The sequence below is a fragment of the Phascolarctos cinereus genome, unplaced genomic scaffold (genome assembly GCF_003287225.1).
Source record: "Phascolarctos cinereus isolate Bilbo 61053 unplaced genomic scaffold, phaCin_HiC Scaffold_3;HRSCAF=262, whole genome shotgun sequence".
In the NCBI taxonomy this organism is placed as follows: Eukaryota; Metazoa; Chordata; class Mammalia; order Diprotodontia; family Phascolarctidae; genus Phascolarctos; species Phascolarctos cinereus.
In genome coordinates this window covers 35710843-35735641 of record NW_027555736.1, presented here as the reverse complement: position 1 = coordinate 35735641, position 24799 = coordinate 35710843, and the positions used below count along the sequence as shown (strand labels likewise).

General features: G+C 43.6%; 1 protein-coding gene across 1 annotated transcript in view; it reads right to left on the bottom strand.

Moving 5' to 3' along the window:
- ACSBG1 (acyl-CoA synthetase bubblegum family member 1) overlaps window positions 1–24799 on the bottom strand; it is a 110061-nt gene that overhangs the window by 18772 nt on the left and 66490 nt on the right. Inside the window, exons 3-4 of the mRNA XM_020975980.2 lie at window positions 6367–6584; window positions 558–646 (exon numbers count right to left, since the gene is read on the bottom strand). Of these exons, the coding sequence (XP_020831639.1) occupies window positions 558–646; window positions 6367–6584 (307 nt within the window). The remainder of the gene's footprint in view (window positions 1–557; window positions 647–6366; window positions 6585–24799) is intronic.

Genomic DNA, 24799 nt, shown 5'->3' with positions numbered 1-24799 from the left:
ATTGGGGCACAGAGCCTGGCACACAATGGTGCTTAATAAGTGCTTACTGATTAGTTGGGTGGGCAGAAGGAGTCAAAGGGAGGTGGAGGAGGAACCCCAGTGTCTATGTGATGCTTTCTCCCATTAGGATGTAAGCTCCTCATTGGCAGGGACTATATTGCTTACTTATACTTACGTACCTAGGACTTAATGTAGGAAGTACTTAATAATAAATAAGAATAATTAATTATTGGTCTATTCTATAGAAATATAATAAATGTTCTCTCTCTCTCTATCTGCCCATCTATCATCTATGTATCTATCTTTTATCTGTCATTTGTCTACCTATCATTTCTCTCTCTCTTTCTCTCTCTCCTCTCTCTCTCTTCTATCTCTCTGTCTATGTCTCTCTGTCTCTGTCTCTCCTCCTCCTCTCCCTCCAGTGAAGCGATTGATGAGCAGAATTAAAGATTCCCAAAAGACACCAGAGCCACACCACTCTGCCTATGCCTGTGGGATGCTCATTCCCACACTTGTGCACCCAAACCTAGGCAAGACCCTGACCAGCAGCCGCTTACCCAGCAAAGACTGTGCCCACAGCAGAGATGAACCACTCCGTGGAGTTGAATCCGAGAATGGCGATGCTGTGGAAACGCTCCAGGCCAAGCTGCAAATGGGAAGGTCAGATATTTTGTGCAGGGAGCGCCAGGTCCTAGGTCCACAGCTGTAACTGTTAACTCCCCGCCTCCCCCCCCCCCCCCCCCCCCCCCGCAGAGACACCCTGAGGGAAAAGGAGCCCTGACAATCAGAGAGAGTAGAGTGGCAGCTGGTGGTAGAGTCATTTCCGAGACCTCAGATAACTAGGTTGATGCCTGCTCTGGGAGCTCACCGTTTGCAGCAGAAAGGACACTGGGAGACAGCCAGGCTGATTCAGACTAACTGGGTGGGAGTTGGGGAGGGATTAGGGAAGAACATTTAGGGGCTGCCTGTTCCCTGCTGAGTAAAGTATGAATTCCTCAGCCGGATCTACAAGTCCCACCATAATCTAATTTATCTCATTCTTCTCACCTACACTTATATAGTGGACCTGGTCATCATTTCACAGCAATTTCTGGACATCTCCAGCCAAACTATGTATATTTTCCCCTTCCTTCTCCAGCTTCCTTTTATATGTTGGCTTTCCTAATAGAACGTAAGTTCTTTGAGGGCAGGGATTGGCTTGCTTCTTTTATCTATATCCCCAGTACTTAGCACAGTACATGGCACTTAGAAGAAGATGGCACATAGAGAAATTCATTATATATGTATCTATCATCTATCTATTGATATCTATTGATTGATTATTGATGTCTACCTATCTACCTGCCTATCATCTATCTGTCATCTATCTATCTATCTATCTATCTATCTATCTATCTATCTATCTATCTATCATCTGTCAGTCTATATATCTATCATCTGTCTATATCTGTCTGTCTGTCTATCTATCTATCTATCTATCTATCTATCTATCTCCATCTGCTCCCTGGATGAACTTAAACTTCTTACCTCTAAGTTTCTGTTCCTTCTTCCTGAAATGCTTCCTCTTTTACCTTCTACCTATCCTGCCCCCCACCATGGATTGGCATCTATGAATTGCATCAAAATATTGGCACTTTCTAGTCATGTGGCTTTGGGCAAGTCACTTTCCCTCTCTGTGACTCAGTTCCCTCATCTGTAAAATGAGATGATGATCTCTAAAAGCCCCTCTTCCTGCTCTAACAACTTAGGAGTTAAGATTTCTGTTAAGACTGAAAAGGAAGGAGAGGAGAAAAGTGTCCTCATAAATAGAAATGATATTGTCATCGTAGTTAATGTTGTGGAAGTATACTACAGACCATCTAAATAGAAGAAGGAATTAGACGAAGAGCTCAGGAAACATATAAGCCTGGCAAAGAGGTATGACATCTAGATATCTGCTTATTTTAATTTTGTTATTAATTTATTTTGATTTATCAATAATCACTTCCATACACTTTTGAGCTTAAAACTTTTCTCCCCCTTCCTCCCCACCACCTTCCCCAAGACAGCACACAATCTGATATAGGCTATATATTTACGTTCCTATTAAATATATTTTCACATTAGTGCTATTGTAAGTAAAAATTAAAACCAATAGGAGGAACCATCAGAAAGAGGAAACAAAACTCAACAGAAGAGAAAACAATAGCAATTCAACTTTCATAGTTCTTTCTTTGGATGTGGATAGCATTTTCCATCACAAGGCCTCTGGGGATGTCTTAAATCCTTGTATTGCTGGGAAGGGTTGTTTATCAATATTAGTCATCACACAACACGGCTGTTATTGTGTACAACGTTCTCTTGGTTCTGCTCACTTCACTCAGCATCAGACCATACAAGACTTTCCAGGTTTTTCTGAAGTCAGCCTGTTCATCATTTCTTATAGCACAATAGTATTCCATTACATTCATATACCACAACTTGCTCAGCCATTCCCCAATTGATGGGCATCCTCTCAATTTCCAATTCTTTGCCACCACAAAAAGGGCTGCTATGAGTATTTTTGTACATGTGGGTCCTTTTCCTATTTGTATGATCTCTTTGGGATATAGCCCTAGAAGTGCTATTGCCAGGTCAAAGGGTTAGACATCTGCTCAACTGATAAACTTGTGACTTGTCTCAATGAGAACTTTATTCTTCAAAAGATGGAGGAAACAACAAGGAAATTGCTGTTCTCAGCCTGATTCTGTTGCACATGGTAGAACTCATTGCTAAAGTAGAAATAACAGTGACCCCTTCATCACAAGGTTCAAAATGGAGAAAAAGGTAATCTTAAACATGGTCTGAGATATGTCCTACATTTCAAAAGGTTCCAAGAAAGCACAAGGGGGCTCTGATTGCATTGATAATTCTGTTGAGGAAGGTATCAGAAAATTTTAAAGACACCAATAGAAATGGGTCAGCTGGAAAGCCAATGTGGATGTACACGGATTAACTCAGATTTTTATAAGACATGCTTAGAAGATGGAAACAGGGCCATGTAATTGAGGATGAACACAAAAAAGCAGCATAGTCCTGCAGGAATTTCAACAAGTTAAGTGAAGGAAAAAAACAGCTCTGAGGTACCAAAGGTAGTCTTCTTTTTTCCAAAACTTTAGTGTGAGTGATAGAACCCAAGAATGGATAGGTCTGATCTTCACAATGGCTGTGGTGACGGTTGACCCTCAGAAGGATGAATTACTCAATCCCTTATGCTTTCCCTCACTTTTCTAAGGAGAATGATCTTTGGGCTGTGAAGGATTGAGCAAAACCTTTTTTTTTTTTACAAGGCGATGGAAACAAAGATAAGAGGGAGTAAGAAAACACCTAGCTGTCCTCAATGAATTCAAGTCACCAGGCCTGGTCAGACAGCATTCCTAGATGCTGAGAGAACTAGCAGCCATGATTTCTAAGTGATTGTCTGTGATCTTTAAAAATTCATGGGGTCTGGGAGCAGTATCTCAGGCCTGGAGGATACATAGCCCATTTTGTTTTTGAAAGGGTACACAGTGGAGTCTGCAAGCTTTATACCAGGGAACTTGATTTCTGTTCTTATCAAAATTCTAGTAACAATAGGAATAATAGCTAGCATTTATATAATGCTTTAAGGTTTGCAGATATTATCTAATTTTATCTTCATAACAATCCTGAGAGGTAGGCGCTAATATTAACCCCATTTTATAGATGAGGAAATTGAGGCAGATGGAGATTAAGTGACTTCCTAGGGTCATAAATCTAGTAAGTGTCTAAGGTGGGATTTGAACTCAGGTTCTCCCAACTCTAGACTCAGTGGTCTACCAATACGACCCCTTACTATTTCTAGAATTTTCTAGCATATGTTATTAAAGGAATAGTTAGTGAAGATATTTGACAGGACATTTAAGCTGGAGAAGACTTGGGTGGGTATTTGAAGAATCAACATCTGGAAGATGTTTGCATTTTGCTTGGCCTCAAAGGCCATAACCAGTAGCAGCAGGTGGTAGCTATAGCAAACCCCAGCCCAGGACAACAAAAACCTTCCCAATAATGAGCTGCCCACAAGCTGCTGCCGAAGAGAGAACTCAATTTCCCATTTCTGGGAATCTTTAAGCGGACACCCACTTGTCAGAGATATTGAATAGGGAAGTTGTGTTCAAGTATCAGTTAAACTGATTGCCCTTAGGGGCAGCTAGGTGGCACAGTGCATAGAGCACTGGCCCTGGAGTCAGGAGAACCTGAGTTCAAATCCGACCTCAGACACACAACACTCACTAGCTGTGTGATTCTGGGCAAGTCACTTAACCCCTAATTGCCCTCACTCCCCACCTCCCAAAAAGAAAGAAACAAAGACCTGGTTGGCCTTGGAAGTGCCTTCCCTATCTGTAGTTCTATGGTAGCCTATGAGAATACTGAGGAATGTCCCTGGATAATCTTGTATAGGTAACATAACTAAGAAGTTCTAGAACTGGGGTAGGAACCCAGGTCTCTTGATTCTAAGCCAGGGCTCTTTCCACTGGAGGTTACTGCCTCTCTTTTAAGAATGCACTCTGCAAGCAAAGGAAAAGGCGAAGAACCTATACATACAAAAATATTTATAGCAGCTCTTTTTGTGGTAGAAAACTGGAAATTGAAGGGATACCCATCAATTGGGGAATGCTGAACAAGTTATAGCATACGATTTTTTTTAATTTTTATTTTTTTAGGCCATTGGGGGTTAAGTGACTTGCTCAGAATCACACAGCTAGTAAGTATCAAGTGTTTAGTCTGAGGCTGCATTTGAACTCAGCTCCTCCTGACTTCAAGGATGGCGCTCTATCCACTGTGCCACCTAGCTGAGCCTATGGCATAAGATTGTGATGGAATACTGTTGTGTTAGAAAAAATGACCAGGGTGGTGGTTTCAGAAAAATGTGGCAAAACCTGTATGAACTGCTGCAAGGTGAAGTGAGAAGAACCAGCAATCATCCTGGAGAACAACAGCAATATTGTAACAATGATCAACTGTGGAACACTTGGTTACTCTGACCAAATACAATGTTCCAAGACAATTCCAAAAAATACTCTCCACCTCCAGCGAGGTCACAGATGAATTCTGAGCACAAATTGAAGTATAATTTTCTCTCTTTTTTTGTTTGTTTTTTTTTGGGGGGTGGGGGCAATATGGCTAATGTGGAAATGTTTTGCATGATTTCACGTGTATATTGCTTGCCTTTTCAGTGAGTGTGGGAGGCAGTGGGAGGGAAGGAGAAAATTTGGAACTCAAAATTTAAAAAGAATGTTTAAAATAAATAAACAATTAAAAAAAGTGTCCTCACTGTTCCCTGCACAAGACTTCCCCATCCATGCCTTTTCCCTGGCTGCCCATCATTCCTGGGATGCCCTGCCCCGTCACCTCTGACTCTGTTTCCTTGGCTTCCTTCAGAGGCAGTTCAGATTCCTGGTTCTGCAGGATGCCCTTCCCAGTGCCCTAGATGCTAACACCTTTCCATCTTCTTGTATATATCTTGTAAGTACCTAGTCATTTATATGTAGTCTCCCCGTTAAAATGTAAGCTTTCTGAGGGCAGGGACTTTTTTTTTTTACTGTGCCTTTCTTTGTATCCCTTGTGCTGGCCTATGGTAGGTGCTTAATAAATGTTTGTTCACTGACGGGACTTACTGCTTTATTTCTGGCTTTGTGTCATCAGTCTCTAGGACAGTGCTTAGCCCATAAGCATAGAGGCCTAAGAAGCACTTATTAATGGATACTGGTAATGACATGTTATTATGACCAGAAGCAGCCTTGTGCCATGGATTGAGAGCTAGCCAGGGTAAAAGTCCTATCTCTGATGCACGTGTGACTATGGGAAGTCTCCTATCCTCTCAGTGTGCCAAGCAAACCTCCGACACTATTAAGTTTAAGAACACATGCTAGCCTTCATTGGTACAGGGAGGTTCCTCATTAGGAATCTCCTAAACCATTGAGATTATAAGTTTGCCCCTCCCCTTCCCAAAATTATTATTACAGAGCTGGGCCTAAAGGACTTCCCTTTCTATAGAGTAGGGGTCTTAACCTAGGGTCCTGAACTTGTCTGTTTGTATGGTTTTAAAAAATTTTTGATAACTGTATTTCAGCATATTTATTTCCTTTGTAATCCTATGTATTTTATTTTCTGCAACAACTCTTCAAACCCTTGAAGACAGCTATCATGTCCCATCTAAGTCTTCCCCCTTTCAGGTAAAAGATTTCCAGTTCCTTCAGCCCATTCCTGTGTCTCTACTTCCTTCACTATCCTGGAGTAAGTGAGGACACATGTTTTTATAGAGACATTCTCAAAACCCAACCAGAGCAGCTGCTAGGAGGTCCCCACCCCTGCCCTTTTCTCACTTACCTTCAAAAAACCTTTGGCAGCTTTTCGGGAGAGAAGGTAGTACTGAGAGTAGGTGATCCTCTCCCATTTCCCATCCCGTTTGCTGCTCAAGGAGGTCAGATTTCCATACTTCTCCAGACTCTCTAGGAATACCTGGTGCACAGTCTTTGGGGTTTGTGAGCAGGTGTGGTCCATCCGGATCTTGACCAGCCCATCAGCCGATGTGGTCCACAGGGACTCTACAGGGGAAAGTACAGGTGTGGGTCAACTAGCCATCATGTTCTCTTTTTTTGTATAAATAGCATTTTATTTTTTCCAATTACATGTAAAGATAGTTTTCAACATTCATTTTTACAAGATTATGAGTTCCAAATTTTTCTCCCTTTCCCCACCCCGAAGGCAAACAATCTGATACAGTTTATACATGTTCAGTCACGGAAACATATTTCCACATTAGTCATGTTGCATCACATTCATTTCATTTCATCACCCCATTATCGTGTACCTAATCCAATAATCAGATATTCTGTAGGGGAAACAGAAAAAGATTTGATCCTGCCCTCAGAGAATTTGTAATCTAACTGGGTAGAAAAGACATCTTCAGTTCTTTGGGAGACATCGGTGCTTTCTTTGCCCTCCACTAGGGCAGATAGCAATTTCTTTTTAGTCTTCATGAGTTGCTAAGGCCAAAAAAAAAATTGTCATCTGGTGGCCAATCTTCTGGTGATGAGCATCTTTGCACTTAGTCAATCAGTCAGCTGACAAGCACGTATTAAACATTTACTGTGTGCCAGGCACTATTCTGAGAACCAGTGATACAAAGAAAGGCAAAAATCATCTCAGACATTAGAAACCCTTCTCTGAATCTGTCCTCAAAGCCATTGCAGCTTGTCAACCAAGGAGAGGCTTGCTGGCTCTTGTGTCCTACAACAGGGAGGTTTGAGGCAGGTGGATCTCTTGAGCTTGGAAGTTCTGAGCTACCGTGGGATAAGCCAATTGGTATTAATTTGGTGAGCCCATAGGAATCTCAGGGCTCCCTCACATTGCCTAAAACTAATACAGGTTAGAAACAGCAGGTCTAAGCTCCTGCACTGATTAGTGGTGAGGTAGGGCCCCTGAGAGGCCACTGGAACTTCTAGCAAGATAAGGGAGGAGGAAGAGGAGGAAGCAGAAGAGGGGGAGGAGGGAGGAGGGGGAGAAGAAGAAGGAGGAAGAAGAGGAAGAAGAGGAGGAGGAGAAAAGGAGAAGGAAGAAGAGGAGGAGGAGGAGGAGGTTTTGAGTACGTCTGCTGAATGACAGTTTTTGAAACACCCCACTTCGGCTTCAGGGGTGAGGGTAGGGGATGAGTCTTTTGGCCACAATAGTTCTTGAGGACTGTCTGCCGACACAGAGGGATTGCTTTGTTGGATGGAGCCTCACCCACGCTGACAATATCCAAACCCAAACAGTGCCTCTTTGAGCTTCCTAACATCCTCTGAGCTGAGCTGAGCAGAACAAATGTCGGGATTTTGTAGATGACGAAGGTGAGGCTCAGAGCCATGAAGAGACTTATGGGAACCTCTCTCTCATCTCAACCAGAGTCATCAAATCTCTGCATTAGAAAGTGGAGAGGGCCGGCTTTGGGGAGTTGGAAGGCTTAGGCCAGCCCGGGTCTTACCTGCAGCTTGTACTAAGCCCGACAGCTGTGAAACTCAGGATGTCGGCTGACCACCCCCCTGTTCTGTCTCTTGAAAACAGGATGCAGGAAGGGAGGAAACGGGATGGGGTACAGGACAGGACGCAGGAAAGAATGTAACAGACAAGGTACAAGGAAGTAAGGAAATCACCTAATTAGGTTTGTACTTTTCATGAATAACAATGTTACTGTTGCTTGATACAGTACTATGTAAGCCTGAGCCCTCAGATCAATAAACAGAGCTTGTTCTTCACTGCTCTCACCTGGCCCGTGTTTCTTTCTCTCTTCACACTCTGCCGGCATCAGAGCGCAGCCGGGGACGCAGGCGCTCCCACCAAGAAAGAACTTTGGTAGCCATATAGATGATTAGTGATTTGCCTAAGGTCACAGAGCCGACATATGAACATGGAACCTGACTTCCAATTATGGGAACCTAGATCCAGAGCTGACAGGGACCTCTGAGGCAGCTGGTCTGGCCCTTCATACCACAAAAGAGGAAATGAGGCCAGAGAAGGTTAATGGTTTGTCCATGGTCACATAACAACAGAGGTGAGATTTGAAATCAGGTCCTCGACGTTCAGGGTTAATGCTCTTTCCAGTCACTGTAGACTAAGATTTAGTCTTTCTGTGTCTGTCTCAGGCTCTGTTTCTGTTTCTCTGTCTCTGTCTGTCTCTCCTCTCTCATTATTTGTCTCTCTCCTCCCTCTCTGTTTCTCTCTCTCTTGTTCACTGTCTCTGTCTCTGCCTCCTCTCTGCCTCTTTCTTTCCTTGATCTGTTTCTGTCACTGTCTTTGTCTCTGTCTCTCTCCTCCCTCTGTCTCTGTATCTCTCACTCTTTGTCTCTGTCTCTCTCCTCCCTCTCTTTATTTCTCTCTCACTGTCTCTGCCTCTTCTCTCACTGTTTTTGTCTCTACTGTCTCTCTCTGCCCTCTGTCTGTCTCTGTCTCTCTCACTGTCTTTGTCTCTGTCTGTCTCTCTCCTCCCTCTCTTTATCTCTCTCACTGTCTCTGTCTTCTCTCACTATTTTTGTCTTTACTGTCTCTCTCCTCCCTTTATCTCTATCTCTCCCTCTCTCTCTCTTTGTCTCTATCCTTCCTCCATCCCTCCCTCCCCACCCCCAGACTTAGAAATTCTCTTCCTCTGTATTTATGGAAAAGAAATAAGATAAAAGAACTTTGGGGGAGGAAGATAAATCCCATCTCAGGAAGGACAGACTGGCCCAAAGAGCCAAGGATTGATGGGGGTGAGAGGAGTTCTAGGAAGCTTATGAATTGAACTAAAAAAAAAAAAAGAATACAGTGTACGGGCCAGAGGGACAAGAGATTAAGTGAGGAGATCTTGCTTTTCCCTCACCCAGAAAGAATGTGAGCCTGGGTAGGTCACTTATTGGCAGGAATGTTAACCATTGTCTGAGGAGAAGGCTCTCTAGCCCTCTTGCTGAGCTGAATACCTCCCCTGTATTAGCTGAGTCTACCCCTGCATCACCTTCTGGAGGAAGCAGCCAACACCATCAGGTCTGTACCCCACCACTGAACTAACAGCTTTGCCTTTGGGAAGCAGAGCCTGGCGCTGAGTCTTGCCTGGGCCACTTAACAGCTACATTTGTGGCAATGCTTGGAGTCCTAAATTCTAAGTCCTGGGCTAGCTGGGTGACCTGGGACAAGCCAATGTCCTTCCTGAGCCTATTTCCTCCTCCATAAAATAGGGATGATGACATTAGCATGGCCTACCTCCAGGTTGTTATGAGGAAACCTCCATCATCACCAGAAGCTGTTTGTGAGAAGAAACTGTGGTTCTCATGGAAAGAGCCCTAGGTTCCAGTCCCCGCTATGACTCACTGTGTTACCTTGACCAAGTCATGCAACATGTCTGAGCTTCAGTTTCTTCATCAGTTAAAAGGGGGGGGGTGATGATAATTGTTCTGCTAAACAATTTAATGAATAAGTTTGGCCCTAAAAGGGTTGAGAAAGTACATGCCCCTCCCTTCACAACACAAGTGGGAGGCTGGGGGTGTGGAACATTGTGCTACTGTCAGCTATGGCCCATGGTTGGTTGATTGGTTTCACCAAACAGCTTTTTTTTTTTTGTAATCTTGGTACAAGGGATGGATCTCTGGGTAGGGATTTACTAAAAATAAAGATGACATAAAAACAAAATAAATCAACAAAATTTGAAAAAATGAAAACAAGAAATAGCTCTATCTACCTCACAAATTTTGTTGTGAAGAAAATGCTTTTACAACTTTATGGCACAACATGAATCTAAAGTGATCGTTGTTATTATCCACTTGTTCAATAACCATTTGTTAAGTCACTTTGTCCATGGGATGTGACAACAAAAACAGTCCCTGGTCTCAAGGATTTCACATTCTACTGGGGGAGGGGGGTGCTAGAGTGGAAGAAAAACACCCGGCACATAGATAAAGGAATAGAACATGCAAAACCCAAACAAAATAATACACGGGAGAATATTGAGGGGGCCAGTGCTTATTCCTGGCTTCTCATAGGAGATGGAGCTTGAGCTTTGATTGAAGCTGGAGATGCTAAGAGACAAAGGTGAGGATGGTGAGCTTCTCAAAGAGAGAAGTAGGCAGACTTGGAAGAAGGATATACCCAATGGCCATGACAGTGTAAACAGAAGAAACAACCACAAAACTGTGGAAAGGGAATCTTACAAAATGAGAAAGACCGAGCTTGGCTCAATAGAAGAGCTATGAGAAGTTGCCTTCCTCCTTACCCCTCCTCATCCTTTGTAGAGGTGGGGGATCTACAGGAGTTAAATATGGCATATGTTACTATATTTTGATGTATTAAACTGTTTTAAAATTTTTTAATTATTTTTTTTTCCTTTTCAAAAATTTCTTTGTTATTAGGGATGGGTCTCTGAGAAGGGGGAGGAAGAGGGACACTGAGGAAAATCAAGATAATGCAGGTACTCCCTCCAAAAAAAAAGGAAAAAAAAGAAAATCAAGATAATGTAAAACAAAAGATAGCAACAAAAAAAATCTAATTTTGAAAAAAAAACTTTTCCTTTCATTGAACTGAAATCTGCCTCTCTGTATATTCTACCCATCATTCCTAATTCTGCCCCTTGGGGCCCAAGAAAAGTTTCATTCCTCTTCCCCATGACAATCTCTAGGTAAATATCTGTATATAAATACATACATATACACACACACACACACACACACACACACACACACACACACACACGCACACACACACATATATATCTATCTGTAACTATCCATCATGTCCTTTTCTGTTCTAAACATTCACAGTTCTATCTACAAATCCTCATATGACATGGTTGTCCACTCACTCACCATCCTGGCTGACCTCCGCTAAGCCCAGGTCAGTCTCCATGACTGAGTATCCTCCTAATGCCCTTACTGCTTCTCACTGTTATATAGGAAGAGGAAGAAGCTTTGATGTAAGGACCCTCTTTGTCTTTCCTACTGTCAGATTAACAGCAGGTAAATAGTCCCATCCATTGCTCTCTTGGCAACCTGGGATCTAAGCCTGAGGAACAGAGGATAATAGATTTAGAGCAGGAAAAGACCTCAGAGGCCATCCACTCAAACCCTCTCATTTGCAAATAAGGAAACTGAGGTTAGGGGTTTGACCAAGATCACATGGTTAGGGGTAGGATTCGTTAATTTATTTAGTTTTCAACATTCACTTCCATAAGATTTTGAGTTCCAAATTTTCTCCGCATCTCACCCACCCCCACCCCGAAATGGTGTGCATTCTGAATACCCCTTACCCTAATCTATCCTATCTTCTATCTCTCCCACTTCTCTTATCCCCCCCTGCTATTTTCCTATAGGGCAGGATAGATTTCTATACCCCATTGCCTGTATATCTTATTTCCCAGTTGCATGTGAAAACAATTTTTAACTTTTTTTTTAAACTTTGGGTTTCAAATTTTCTCCCTTCTTCCCTCCCCACCCACCCTCATTGAGATGGCAAGCAACATGATGCACTTCCATGGTAGTCACGTTGTGAAAAACTAACTATATTTCCCTTCATCCTATTCCACCACCCCCCATTTATTCTATTCGCTCTTTTGACCCTGTCCCTCTTCAGAAGTGTTTGCTTCTGATTACCCCCTCCCCAAATTTCCCCCCCCTCTATCATTCCCCTGCTCTCTTGTCCCGTTCCCCCTATTTTCCTGTAGGGTAAGATAGATTTCCATACCCAATTGAGTATGTATGTTGTTCCCTCATTAAGCCAAATCCAACAAGAATAAGATTCACTCATTCCCTCTCATCTTCCCCCACTTCTCCTCCATTGTAAAAGCCTTTTCTTGTCTGCTTTATGTGAGGTAATTTACCCTATTCTACCTCTCCCTTTCTCCTTCTTTCAGTATAATCCTCTCTCACTCCTTAATTTTATTCTCCAGATATCACCAGGGGTGGGGTGGGATTTGAAGCCCAACATTCCTGACTTCAATCAAATCTATCTATACTTATATGAAAAAATGTTCTAAATCACTATTGATTACAGAAAGGTAAATTAAAACAGCTCTGACAGAAACAGAACATTGTATAGAGTAACAGCAACATTATGTGATAAGCAACTTTGATAGACTTAGCTCTTCTCAGCAATGCAAGAATCTAAGACAATTTCAAAAGACGCATGATAGAAAATGCTATCCACATCCAGAGAAAGAACTATGGAGTCTGGATGCAGATTGAAGCATACTATTTTCTCTCTCTTTTTTTCTTCCTTGTGGTTTTTCCCTTTTGTTCTGATTCTTCTTTCACAACATGACTGATGTGAAAATATGTTTAATATGATTGTACATGTATAGCCTATATCAGATTGTATGCCATCTTGGGGAGGGGGGAGGGAAGGAAGAGAGGGAAAAAAATTTAGAACTCAAAATTTTATGAAAGTGAATGTTGAGAACTGTCTTTACATGTAGTTGGAAAAAATAAAATACTGTTAAGAGAAGGAAAAACATATCTCTGAGGTATCACCTCAAACCTATCAGATTGGCTAATATGACAGAAAAGGAAAATGACAAATGTTGGGAAAACTGGAATACTAATATGCTGTTGGTGGAGTTGTGAACTGATCCAACTATTCTGGAGAGCAATTTGGAACTATATCCAAAGGGCTATAAAACTGTGCATGCCCTCTAACTAGGCTTATATCTAGTAGGTCTATATCTCAAAGAGACTTTAAAAAAAAGGGAAAGGGAAAAGGACCCATATGTATGCAAATATTTATAGCGGCTCTTTTTGTGGTGGCAAAGAATTGGAAATTGAGGGGATGCCCATCAATTGGAGAATGGCTGAACAAGTTTTGATATATGAATGTAATGGAATACTATTGTGCTATGAGAAATGACAAACAGGCTGACTTCAGAAAAAGCAGGAAAGACACACAAAATAATGCAAAGTGAAGTGAGCAGAACTGGGAGAGCAGCGTACACAGTAACAGCCATATTGTATGATGATCAATTATGAATGAGTTAGCTATTCTCAGCAATACAATGACCTAAGACAATTCTGAAGGACTTGTGGTGAAAAACGCTACCCCCACCTCTAGAGAAAGAATTCATGGAGTTTGAATGTAAATTAAAGCATACTTTTTTTTTACTTTATTTTTCTTGGGGTTTTTTGGTCTGTTTTCTTTAACAACATGACTAATATGGAAATATTAGTGCATGACTGCAAGTGTATAACCTATATCAAATTGCTTGCCATCTCAGCGAGGGGGGAGGGGAAGGAAGCAGAAAATTTGGGACTCAAAATTTTTAAAAAAGAATGTTAAAAAAAAATTTTACATGTAATTGAAAAAGATAAAATAAGAAACCACACCAAAAAAATGCAGCTAGATAGATAAAGAAAGCACTAGACTTGGAGTCAGGAGGGCATGAGTTCAAATCCTACCTTAGATGCTTATTAGCTCTGTGGCTCTGGGCAAGTCACTTAGCCTCTCATGGCTGCAGTTTGCTCATCCATAAAATGGAGAGGTTGTACTTCCTGATATCTAAGTTTTCTTCCATCTTTAAATCTACGATTCCCATGATTCTGTGTATCAGGCTGTGATAAACACTTGGGTACAAAGACAGAAGTGAGACAGCCCTTGACCTCAAGGAACTTATAGTTTCATGTGAGATGGCTGCCCGTCTGCTAGAGCCACACCAGCCTGGCCCCGGGGGAGCCGCAGCAGGTGTGGGATGCCTGAAGGACCATGTGTTCTGAAATCCTCTGCCTGGGTAGCAGAGAGCCCTGGCCCAAGAAGCAGAGGACCCAGGTTCAAACCTCACCTCTGACACTTCATTACCTGTGTGACCTTGGGTGAGTCCCTTAACTTCCCTAAACCTCAGATTCCTCATCTGAAAAATGAGGGGGTTGGGATAGATGGCCACAAGGTCCAATCTAGGTCTGATTCTACAACCCTGGGAAGAAAGAGCCTTGACTGGGACAGGACAGACCAGAGCTATTGAAAGGTGATGACATATAGAGCGCTGGGCCTGGAGGCAGGAAGACTCATCTTCATGAGTTCAAATCCAGCCTCAGACACTTAGTTGTGTGACCCTGGGCAAATCACTTAACCCTAATTTGCCTCAGTTTCCTCATCTGTAAAATGAGCTGGAGAAGGGAATGGCAAACCCCTCCAGTATCTTTGCCAAGAAAACCCCCAAACAGGGTCACGAAGAGTCAGACACGACTGGATCAACTGAACAACAACATATACAAATCAGACAGCAACCCTCAAAGCACGACATAAACGTCAGTTATAATTCTAAGCTGTCCTGTCCTCACTACCTAAGCCCCTCTAGACAAGGACACTTTTAAGGTTGGCATCCTTAAAGTAGCAAAATGGATAGGGTGTTGGGCTTGGAGTCAGCGAGATCAAAGTTCAAACCGCTCCTCAGTTAATTACTATCTGTGTGGTCCTGGGCAAGTCATTTAACCTTGGAATGCCTCAGTTTCCTAATTATAATACCTGCTTTACAGGGTTGTTGTAAGGCTCAAATGAGATAATAACGCATTTATAGAACAATATTTATTTTATATTAATGTGTTTCAATTGTGTTAATATATTTTAATTGGGATAACATTAATGTTTTTATTACTATAGCTTAATTATCTTAATATATTATTGTAATGATTACATTCATATAATATATTTAAAGTGCTTTGCAAACCTTAAAGCATGATATAAATGATTGCTATTATTAATAGTAGGAAGAGGAGTGAATGTTAGTTATTATTATTTGTATTCTAGCACTCAGTGCCTAGTACATAAGAGATATTTAATAAATGCTGGTCAGCTGACTGATTATGTGAAAGATGAATCATCTATCTGTCCTTGGCTATGACATGGCCAGAGAATATTCCTGTGTGGTGAGAGACTCAATAACACTCCAAGAGTGAGTTCAAAGAGCAAGGGTCCCTGCCACGTTCTTAGACAATCAGGATCAAAGAAAAGGGAGTGGACAGCACAGAAGGAAATACAGGGGAGGACACGGAAATTTGATAGCACATTTATAGAGGTGCCTGAATAATTAATTGATAAATTCAGAACAGACTGCCAAGGCTCAGCAAAGTCCCTGGGATCCTCTTAGGAAGGTAAGCTGTAAATGGATTATTGACATTGGAGAGCTAAGCAAATACAGGCGGATCCCTGTTCCACCTAGAGACAGCGTGCCTTGGGCTGGAAAGGCCAGGCTACCCATAGCCTTTTGCACTAATGCTAGGCTTCCAAATAGCAGACTCATGAGTCGAATGGCGGAGACCCCGACCCCACGACTGCTACATCTCTATTAAGGACCAGAATGGGGAGAGCAAATGGCGACTCCCAGGGCCCTCAGGAAGGGGGTGGTTTGGCTAAGTGACCTGGCTCCAGTTGCCAGTTCAAGATGCAGATCAAGACCTGGTCTCTGCCACCCTGAGGCTTCCCTAAGCTCCACCCAGTTCAATGGATGGAGAAACTCATATTTCCATGATGCATTATACTTTAAACCACCCTTTTTATATCACAACCCTATGACTCAGAGAGTACAAATGTGAGCGAGCCCATTTTATAGACGGGTGTTATAGATGGGTCTTCCCCAAGGGTGAGAGAGCTGGCACTCAACCCCAAGGCCCCTTGACACCAAGCCCAGGCCTCTGCCCACTCATCTCTCCCTGAAAAGAGGGGAAATGCAAAATATTGGGCTGGAAATCCAGACATTGAGCTCTGGTTCCTGACTAGCTGAGTAATCTTAGTAATGACGGCATGTACAAAGCAAAAAGTCCAGGCTCTGAAGTCATAGGACTTGAGTTCAAATCCTGCCTCGAATGCCTCCGACCTATGTGACCTTAGGTAAATCAATCTCTTCATTTTCCTAAGCCTCAGTTTCTTCATCTGTAAAATGGTTGGACTAGAGGTCCATTACAACTCTAAATCTGTGATTCTATGATTGTAAGAGACTTGCCTTCCCTGGTCCTCAGTTTCCTCTCTTGGAACAATGAGGGTCTTCAACAAGGTGACCTCTTGAGGTCTCTTCTAGCTCAGGTTGTATTATGAGCCAATAATTCTCTGAAAGGCCGTTCGGTGTTCAGATCAGGGAAGGCCTCCTTCCCATGGCTGTGAGAGTGTCCCTGGCTCACCCTGCTGCTCTCTGGCTGACCAGGGAACTTCACTCAGGGCTCCCATCACCTCCTGCTTTCAACTTTCTCTGCCTCAGTGCCCATGGGCTGGTTTCAGCTCATGAAGACGAGTCAAGGGATGGACGGTCTGATCAAGCAGGATGTTCTTTGGCTGGGGCTGTTGCTGCACTTGGTGACAAGGAGCATTCAGGGCCTGGGCCCTGGGCAGGGGCTGGCAGGACACCAAGTTAGAAGGCAGGTCTGGCTGCCCCTTTCCCTGGAACCATCTGCATCCTTGAATGTCTTGTCCCCTGGATGGCCTACAGCTGCCAGCAGGACACCAGGCCATGGGCCTCTGCGGCCACCAGAGGGGGTGAAGCTGAAGGTGCCTGAACTATGGGCATTGGGGAGCCAAGTGGGGACAAGCACAAAGGGAACGTTCAAAGAAAAAGATGAGAAAATGAGGGGTTAGATTTGATGATCTCTGGAAGGGCCTCTGACATTCTGCATTCCATGTCCTAACGTTCTTTCCCAGCTTTGATATTCTATACATACCGTAAGCAAGAATCCCAGCACCTAGGATTAAGTGAATTGGGATATGGGCTAGGGGGATGGCAGTACAATACAACCAAGGGTGCAGTCATACTCATAGTAACTAGCATTTACATGGCAACCGCCATGTGCCAGGCACTGTGCTGATCAATTTACAGCTATTACCTCATCTGATCCTCTTAATCACCCTGGAAGGTAGATACTGTTATTATTCCTATTTTCTGGTTGAGGAAACTGAGGTAGACAGAGGTTAAGTGACTTGTCCAAGGTCACACAACTAGTAAATATCTGAGGTGGGATTTGAACTCAGGTCCTCCTGACTCTAGACCTGAATTCTCTCTGCTGAGCCACCTAACTGCCTCTCAAGAAGGAGCAGCCTTCCCTTATTCTTCCTCTCCTGGTCTTCACTGGCCTAGGAGTCCACTCACTGGGCGTCTCCCCAGGCCTACCTGCCTCTACTTCCCCCTATGGGGCATAAGCCAGTGGAAAGTTGCAAACCATGGGGAGTGGTCTGCTTACTGATTCAAAGAAAAAGAGCACCTTTCTAGGAGCTAATCTGTCCCTTCCAAAATGGTGGCACTTGGGGAAAAGCTCTGGCCATTCCTTCTTAGTAACACAGAGTGGGAATCTGGAAAGGCCCAAAGTGATGAATATTTCATCTCTGTTTTTGGGGGGCTAGGCAATGGGGTAAAGTGACTTGCCCAGGGTCACACAGCTAGTAAGTGTCAATTGTCTGGTCTGAGACTGGATTTGAACTCAGTTCCTCCTGACTCCAGGGCCACCTAGCTGCCCCTGAATATTTCATCTCTAGAGACACAGAAACACACATAGATTAGAAGCTGAGGGCTAAAAACTAGGAGGCTGAAAGAGGAAACCCTCCCCTAGACCAGGACACTGGCTTTCCAAATTCATGACTTTGAGTCCTGCCCAAAAGCAGTTAATATTAACTTCCATCTATATAACACGTTAAGATTTACAAGTTTGTAAAATGCTTGTGGGAGATCAAAGGATGAGGAAAACCACTCATACGTTTATAGCAGCTCTTTTTTATGGTGCCAAAGATAAGAAACTAAAGGCATGAATCAATTGGGGCATGGCTGACCAAATTCTGGCATATGAATGTGATGGAATGCCATGTGGAATTCCATATGGTATATGGAATTGTGCTGTAAGAAATGGTGAAAGGGATGGCTACAGAGAAACCTGGGAAGACTTGTATGCACTAATGTAGAGTGAACAGAACCAGCCAGGCTCTGCCTCATGAATGCAGGTACAGGGGATCAGATAGAGTCCCAAGGACCCCTATATTTCTACTTCAACTGCCTCTCATTCCAACCAAGAGCACATCTGATGACACCACAAACCAACAGAGCCAATACTGAAGCAACATCTTCTTAGCTTCCCCCTACGGCCCCCAACAAGCCAACACTACGGACGATGATCGGGAGAATCAGACTCTGCGAGCCAATCGCCCGCAGAGACGCACATTACAAGGAACCTTAGAGATCATGTGATCCAGTGTCCTGGTTCTAGAGAAGAGGCAACCAAGGCCCGCAGAGGTCAAGGGAGATGACCTGAGGTCACATAAATGCCAAGAGGCAGAGCGAGGCTTGGTCCTGAGGCCCTGCTGCCTCGATCTCAGTTAGACTTTTGATCTTTGCTTGGCCTGAAGCCACGGCTTACTCATTGTGCTCCCTTGAAAGGGAGGGTTAGTCTCCCTCCTCTTCCTCCCTCCCCCCCTTCCCCCACACCATCTCTCCTCTCTCCTCCTCTCGGTGGCACTTTATCAATCTACTCATTATGCACCAGGGCAATTTGGAGTACCAGGAACGGTTTCTAAGGCCCTGAAATAAAAAAGACTCAGTGACCAGAGGAAGCTATTCCCAATGGGGAGGAAAGAAGGGAAATATGTCAGCAGATGAAAAAAAAAACCCTCATGTATTTTGGGTTTGTGGGTTTGGTTTTGTTTTTTAAATCTGTGGGAAAGAAGCCTGAGTTGTTGTGGGGAGAATGGGATGCATTGTTCAGGCTGGAACAGTTGGAGCTCTCACTGGGGTAAAGGTCATTCTTAGGCCTTGAAAAAAATCTCCCTTGGAGAACACTTCTCCTGGGTGATGAGGCCCCAGGAGCCCTCCCCCGTGGAATCACACTCAAAAAGAGCAGGAGATTCAAAAGCAGAGGTCTTGGGTTCAAGTCCTGGCTCTCTCACGTAGTACTTGTGAGATATTGGGTAAAACACTCAACCTCTCTGAGCTTCAGCTCTTTTTCTACAGGAGGGGTGAGGAAGAGGCAGAGAGCTGGTCTGGTTGGCTTCTGAGTTAATGCTCTGGCTATATCCTGTCTATAACCCTTTCTAGGTCTAAATCTGTGATCCTTGAAGACGTGAAAGAAGCCTTGAGCAGACAAGGAAGGATCAGTCTTATTCATGGCAAGTTCCATGCATTCACAATCACTTCTTTCTTCCTCTCAGTAGCAAGCAACCCTGTACCAGGTACTGTTGGGAAGGAAGAGGAAAACATAGCTCCTGCTTTCTAGGAGCTGACAATCCTGAATCACAGAATGTCAGAGCTGGAAGAGGCCTTGGAAATCATCCGGCCCAGCCCCTTCATTTTACAATGCAGTTTCTTTTTTCTTTTCTTTTTTTTTCTTTTTTTTTTATTTTTTAGGCATTTGGGGTTAAGTGAATTGTCCAGGGTCACACAGCTAGTAAGTGTCAAGCGTTTGGTCTGAGGACAGATTTGAACTCAGGTCCTCCTGACTTCAGGGCTGGTGCTCTATCCACTGTGCCACCTAGCTGCTCCTCCCTTCATTTTACAAATGAGGAAACGGAGTCAGTTTTCCACGCACGATATTCCATCTCCCACGTGTGAGTCTTTGCATGGTGTCTCTGGTATGTCTGGGATACACTCCTCCATCTCTGCCTCTTCAAGATTCTGGTGACTTGAAGACTTCTCATGGGCCATCTCCTACCTGAGATGGAATCTTGTCTGACCACACCCTCCTTCAGCTTGTATTTACTCTATGTTTATTCTGCATACATGTGTATATGTGTGTATCTCTGTGTGTCTGTGTATGTGCACACATGCATAAGTGTATGTGTATATATGTGGCGGGGGGCAGTGTGTGTGTGTCCATATTGTCTCCCCTGACAGAATGTAAGCTCTTTGACTGAAGGAGTTAGAGCCTTTGTCCCTTCAGCACTTACCATACTGCCTAGGCACACATTATGTGCTTAGTAAGCACATGCTGCTCAGCGCCTTCATTCCCATCTATTCTGTGGGAATATCACCTCTCTAGGGAGTATTTTAATATTTGTCTCTGTAATCCTAGCACCTAGTACAGTGCCTAACATAGTAGGTGCTTGACAAATATTTGTTGAATTGAATGAATGAACAAAGCGACTTGCCTAAGATCAGAAACCAGGAAGTGACAGACCCAGGCCCCCAACTTGGATCTTCTGACTCCAAGACTACATAACATATGGATATGAGTCAGTCATGTCTTTGCACCTCAGTTTCCCCTTTTGTAAAACAAGAGAGTTGGACTAAACGATCAGTAAGGTTCATTGTAGCTCTAAAATTCCATGATCCTAGGAAGGTGGGGAAGTGTAGATGGTAGTGGGTAAGATGGTGGATTTGGAGTCAGGGAGTTCAGACCCTGTCTCAGACACTTGCTAGCTGTGTGACCCTGAATGTACCCTCTTGGGTCTCAGTATCTTCGTCTGTAGAATGGGAGGGGGTTGGCCTCGATGGCCTCTAAGGCCTCTCGGAGCTCCAAACCACCAATAATTCTGTGCAGACAGCAGCCCTGGGCCCAGGATTGCTCTTGTGCTGCTCTGAGAGGATAGAAAGCCATCTTTGTGGTGGGATTTAAGGAACGAACTCCAAAATGTCACCTCTACCAACCTATTGCCAACACTTGACATTCTCTAACTGTTGGAGAACCTCAGGACATGAAGAACTCTCCGTGGCCATCTAACCAGCCTTGGCTTGAGGCTTTGCCTCTACTGAAGACTCAGCCATAACCTCCTGGAGCACCCGTTCCACTCTTGGAAAGCTCAGGTTTTTAGGCCTGATTTGATCCTGTTCAGCTTCCACCCATAGCTCTTAGACCTCCCCTCTGGGGCCAAGTGGAATGAGATCAGTTGCTCCCCAGTGTGGCAGCCCTTCAAATACTTAAAAGATCTCTGTCCTGCTACTCACTAAAGTTTCCCGTCTCCTGGTTAAACATACTCATTTCCTTCAGGTGGTCTTCATATAGCAAAGGATCATGAGGCCCTTTGCTTCCCTTGTTACCCTCTTCTGGACTGTAACCAGTGTGCCAGTGTCCTTCTTAAACTATGACATCCCAAATGGGTCTGTAACTCCAAAGGGGGACTGTTGGGGGCAGAGCGTAGGGGAATCTTCAGCCATTCACAGTTTTAGACTCTTGAGTGAATCCTATCAGATACCTCCCAATAGTCTAGATATACTAGAAACCCTAAGGTCACTCTTTTAAACTGCCCTGCATCTGTACTACCCAGCAGAGGTAATATGTTAAGGAGCTAGCATTTGAATGGGGACACTTTAATTTGACTGATTAAAAAGTCAGCCAGGTGGTACAGTGGTTAGAACACCAGGTTTGGAGTCAGGAAGACCCAAATCCAGCCTCAGACACTTTCTAGCTGTGTGACCCTGGGCAAGTCACTTAACCATGTTTGCCTCAGTTTCCTCATCTTTAAAATGAGATGGAGATGGAAACGGCAAACCATATCTTTGCCAAGAAAACCCCAAATGACTGAAAAATGACTCAGCAACAACAATAAAATCTGACTGAACTATTAGACCCTATTCCCACATAGATAGCAGGGCCCCAAGGGAACAGACTCCAGCTAAGTTTGGAGGAAGGGAAGAAAATGAGGAGCGTAGGAGGCTGCCCTCCTTGTGAGACACAGTACTAGGGGACCCAGAGAAGCCAGGGGACAACTGGAGGGAATCCCTGAGGAGGTCACCTTCTCCCCTGGCATTGACCCGAGGCCAGGGTAAGGGAAGTCCCCAGGCCCAAGAGTGGGGTGCAGTAGAAAGAAGGCTGAACTTGGTGTTCCTTCCAGTTCCAAAATCAGTGATCCCACAAAGGCAAAATCTGTGGTAGCTCTATTTGCAGAGCCCCCTCTTCTCTAAAACTCTTCCACCTTCACGACCTCACATTCTGGCTTGAGGACCTTGCTACTTTATAGGAAGTTACCTACTTGTCAGTCTTTGCTCTACTTCAAAAGTGATGGAAAAAAAATCTGTCTCTCTACTGGGCACAAAGACCTCCTTTGTGAGGGGGTCATAATGGCTCCACTGTGGTCCGGGTTCCCCTGGGACAGAACCCATGGAGCTCAGCCATTTGGTCAGCTTGCCTCTCTAAGTGAGGGCCATACCCCAGGAACGGATCCTGTTCCCTGGGGAACGGTGACCCAGCCAGGCGACCCTCCCCTGACCCAAGGAACTTTGCCTTCTCCCTTCCCTGCTCCCCAACAAAAACCTGCTAACTACAATAACTGCCATTCTTACAGCTCTTTCTTCATCACAACTCCAAGAGGCCACTTAATGCCATCCTTATTATTCATCCTATTTTACAGATGAGGAAACTGAGGGTCTGAAAAATTAGGTCACTTGCCCATGGTCACCCACCTAGTATATGGCAGGGCCAGGCTGCCTCTGTGAACCCAAAGAACAGTCCAAAAGGGAAGGAATAGGCTAAAGGTGGGGGCTAAGGAGGGAGAAGCCAAGAAGTCAATCTCATATTCCACAGTGGGTCTATAATCTCGTCCATGGGGAAGCTCTATAGTACATATGGCAACCCTTCTTCTCCTGGGTGGTTCTTGTCCTTCTCCTTCCATGAATCCTCCACATAGGGAACTGTCTACTCAGAGCATAGGCAAGAGCACCGTCTCTAGAATCAAAGGATCTGGGTTCAAATCTCATCTTTGATGCTTACTGTATTAGTAACCCTGGGCAAATCACTTTCCCGCCTCATCTGCAAAGTGAAGCAGGCGGACTAAGTGGCTTCTGAGGGCTTTTCCAGCCCTAAATCTATGATGCTGTGACACTTTGAACAGTCTCTGGGTACCAGAGCAGCACTTGGGTTTCCATCTGCTGGTCCTCGCTTTTTTAAAGTTACTTTTTGAGCAAAAGTTCTCCTTGGTATCACAGCAGTCAGGAAATGGTTAAACAAAGTGTTGTCCTTGAATGTCACAGAGTCTCACTGAGCTGAAAGAAATGACAAGTATCGTGAGACTAGAGAAGCAGGGAAAGACTTACACCCGCTGATGCAAAATGAAGTAAGCAGAACCAGGGAAACAATGTCTGCAATGGCTGCAACAATGTAAATAGAACAAATGTTCAAAACTGAATGTTGCAAAGTTACAAAGAAGAAGCTTCCTCCCACACGAGCTATGAGAAGGCACTTCCCCCTACTACTTTGCAGAGCCGTGGAGCATTGCATAGAACGTCTGACTTTTTCCGATGTGTTGGTCACTTTTGCTTAAATTTTTTTCTCTTCTTCCTCTTTTTTTTAAATTTTGAAAAAAAAATCCTTTGTTATAGATGATGGTTCTCTGGCAATGAAGTAGAGGAGACATAGAGGGAAATCTAAGTAAGTTATGAAATAAACTTTAAATATAATAAAATATATTAAGATAAATAAAAATCATGTTCTGAGTACAAATTGTCTTTGCTAATGGGGGCAAGCCTACTTATGCTAACGTGGGTTCTCTCCGTTGCACTTTTCATTGACCGTAATTATTATAGTTAGAAGTTCATTGCCCGTGACTCGAATCCACATCACCAAAAGAAAGCAAGTATTAGAAAAGCAACTTTTTGTGCCAAGGCTCAGCTCACAATACCAAAATCCTGACAGTATTTCCTAAACTCAATCCAGCCTGCTCTCATTCTCCCAGTCAATTCTGTCAACTTGATTTGCATCCAGCCCATCGTCCTTTTTCAGAACTTGTCCAAGACTCATGTATTTGATGGACCATTTTGATGACTTGCTCTTCCCACTGCATGTTTCAATCTAGACATTTGACATTCTTCATCCATTTTGGTTTTTTCTATTTAGCTCATGTGGCCAAGTTCAACAGAGTGATTGTAGATCTGTACAAGGGGGTTCTTTGATGCTGTGGGCCTTAATGTAATTGGCCCGATGACATCTGTAAACAAGAACATCTGGAGGATCTCTCCATCTATAGGAAACTCCTTTTCCATTTGGACTTTGGGGAAGACCTGCTCGATGACAGTAACTTACACCATTAGTAAATACATGTCTCCCTACTTTATAGCTTGCTTCAGGTTGATATGTAGAAGACTGTTGAATAAAATGACTTCTGCACATGTCGAGCAATCTTGTGCAATCATAGTATATGCATGGAGGACAAGCCTTTAAGGCTGTATTTTGTACTATCAAGTCAATTTTTAAAAAATCAACAAACAATAAGAACAGGAGATCTGGGATTCTCTACATTTTCCAGTTACTGAGGAGGCTGTTAAGTGATGCAATGGGATGGATAAAATGATGGGCCTGGAGTCAAGAACTGAATGGAAATATGGTCTCCAACAATTGCTAGCTGTGTGACTCTAGGCAAGTCACTTGACTTCTGCTTGCCTCTG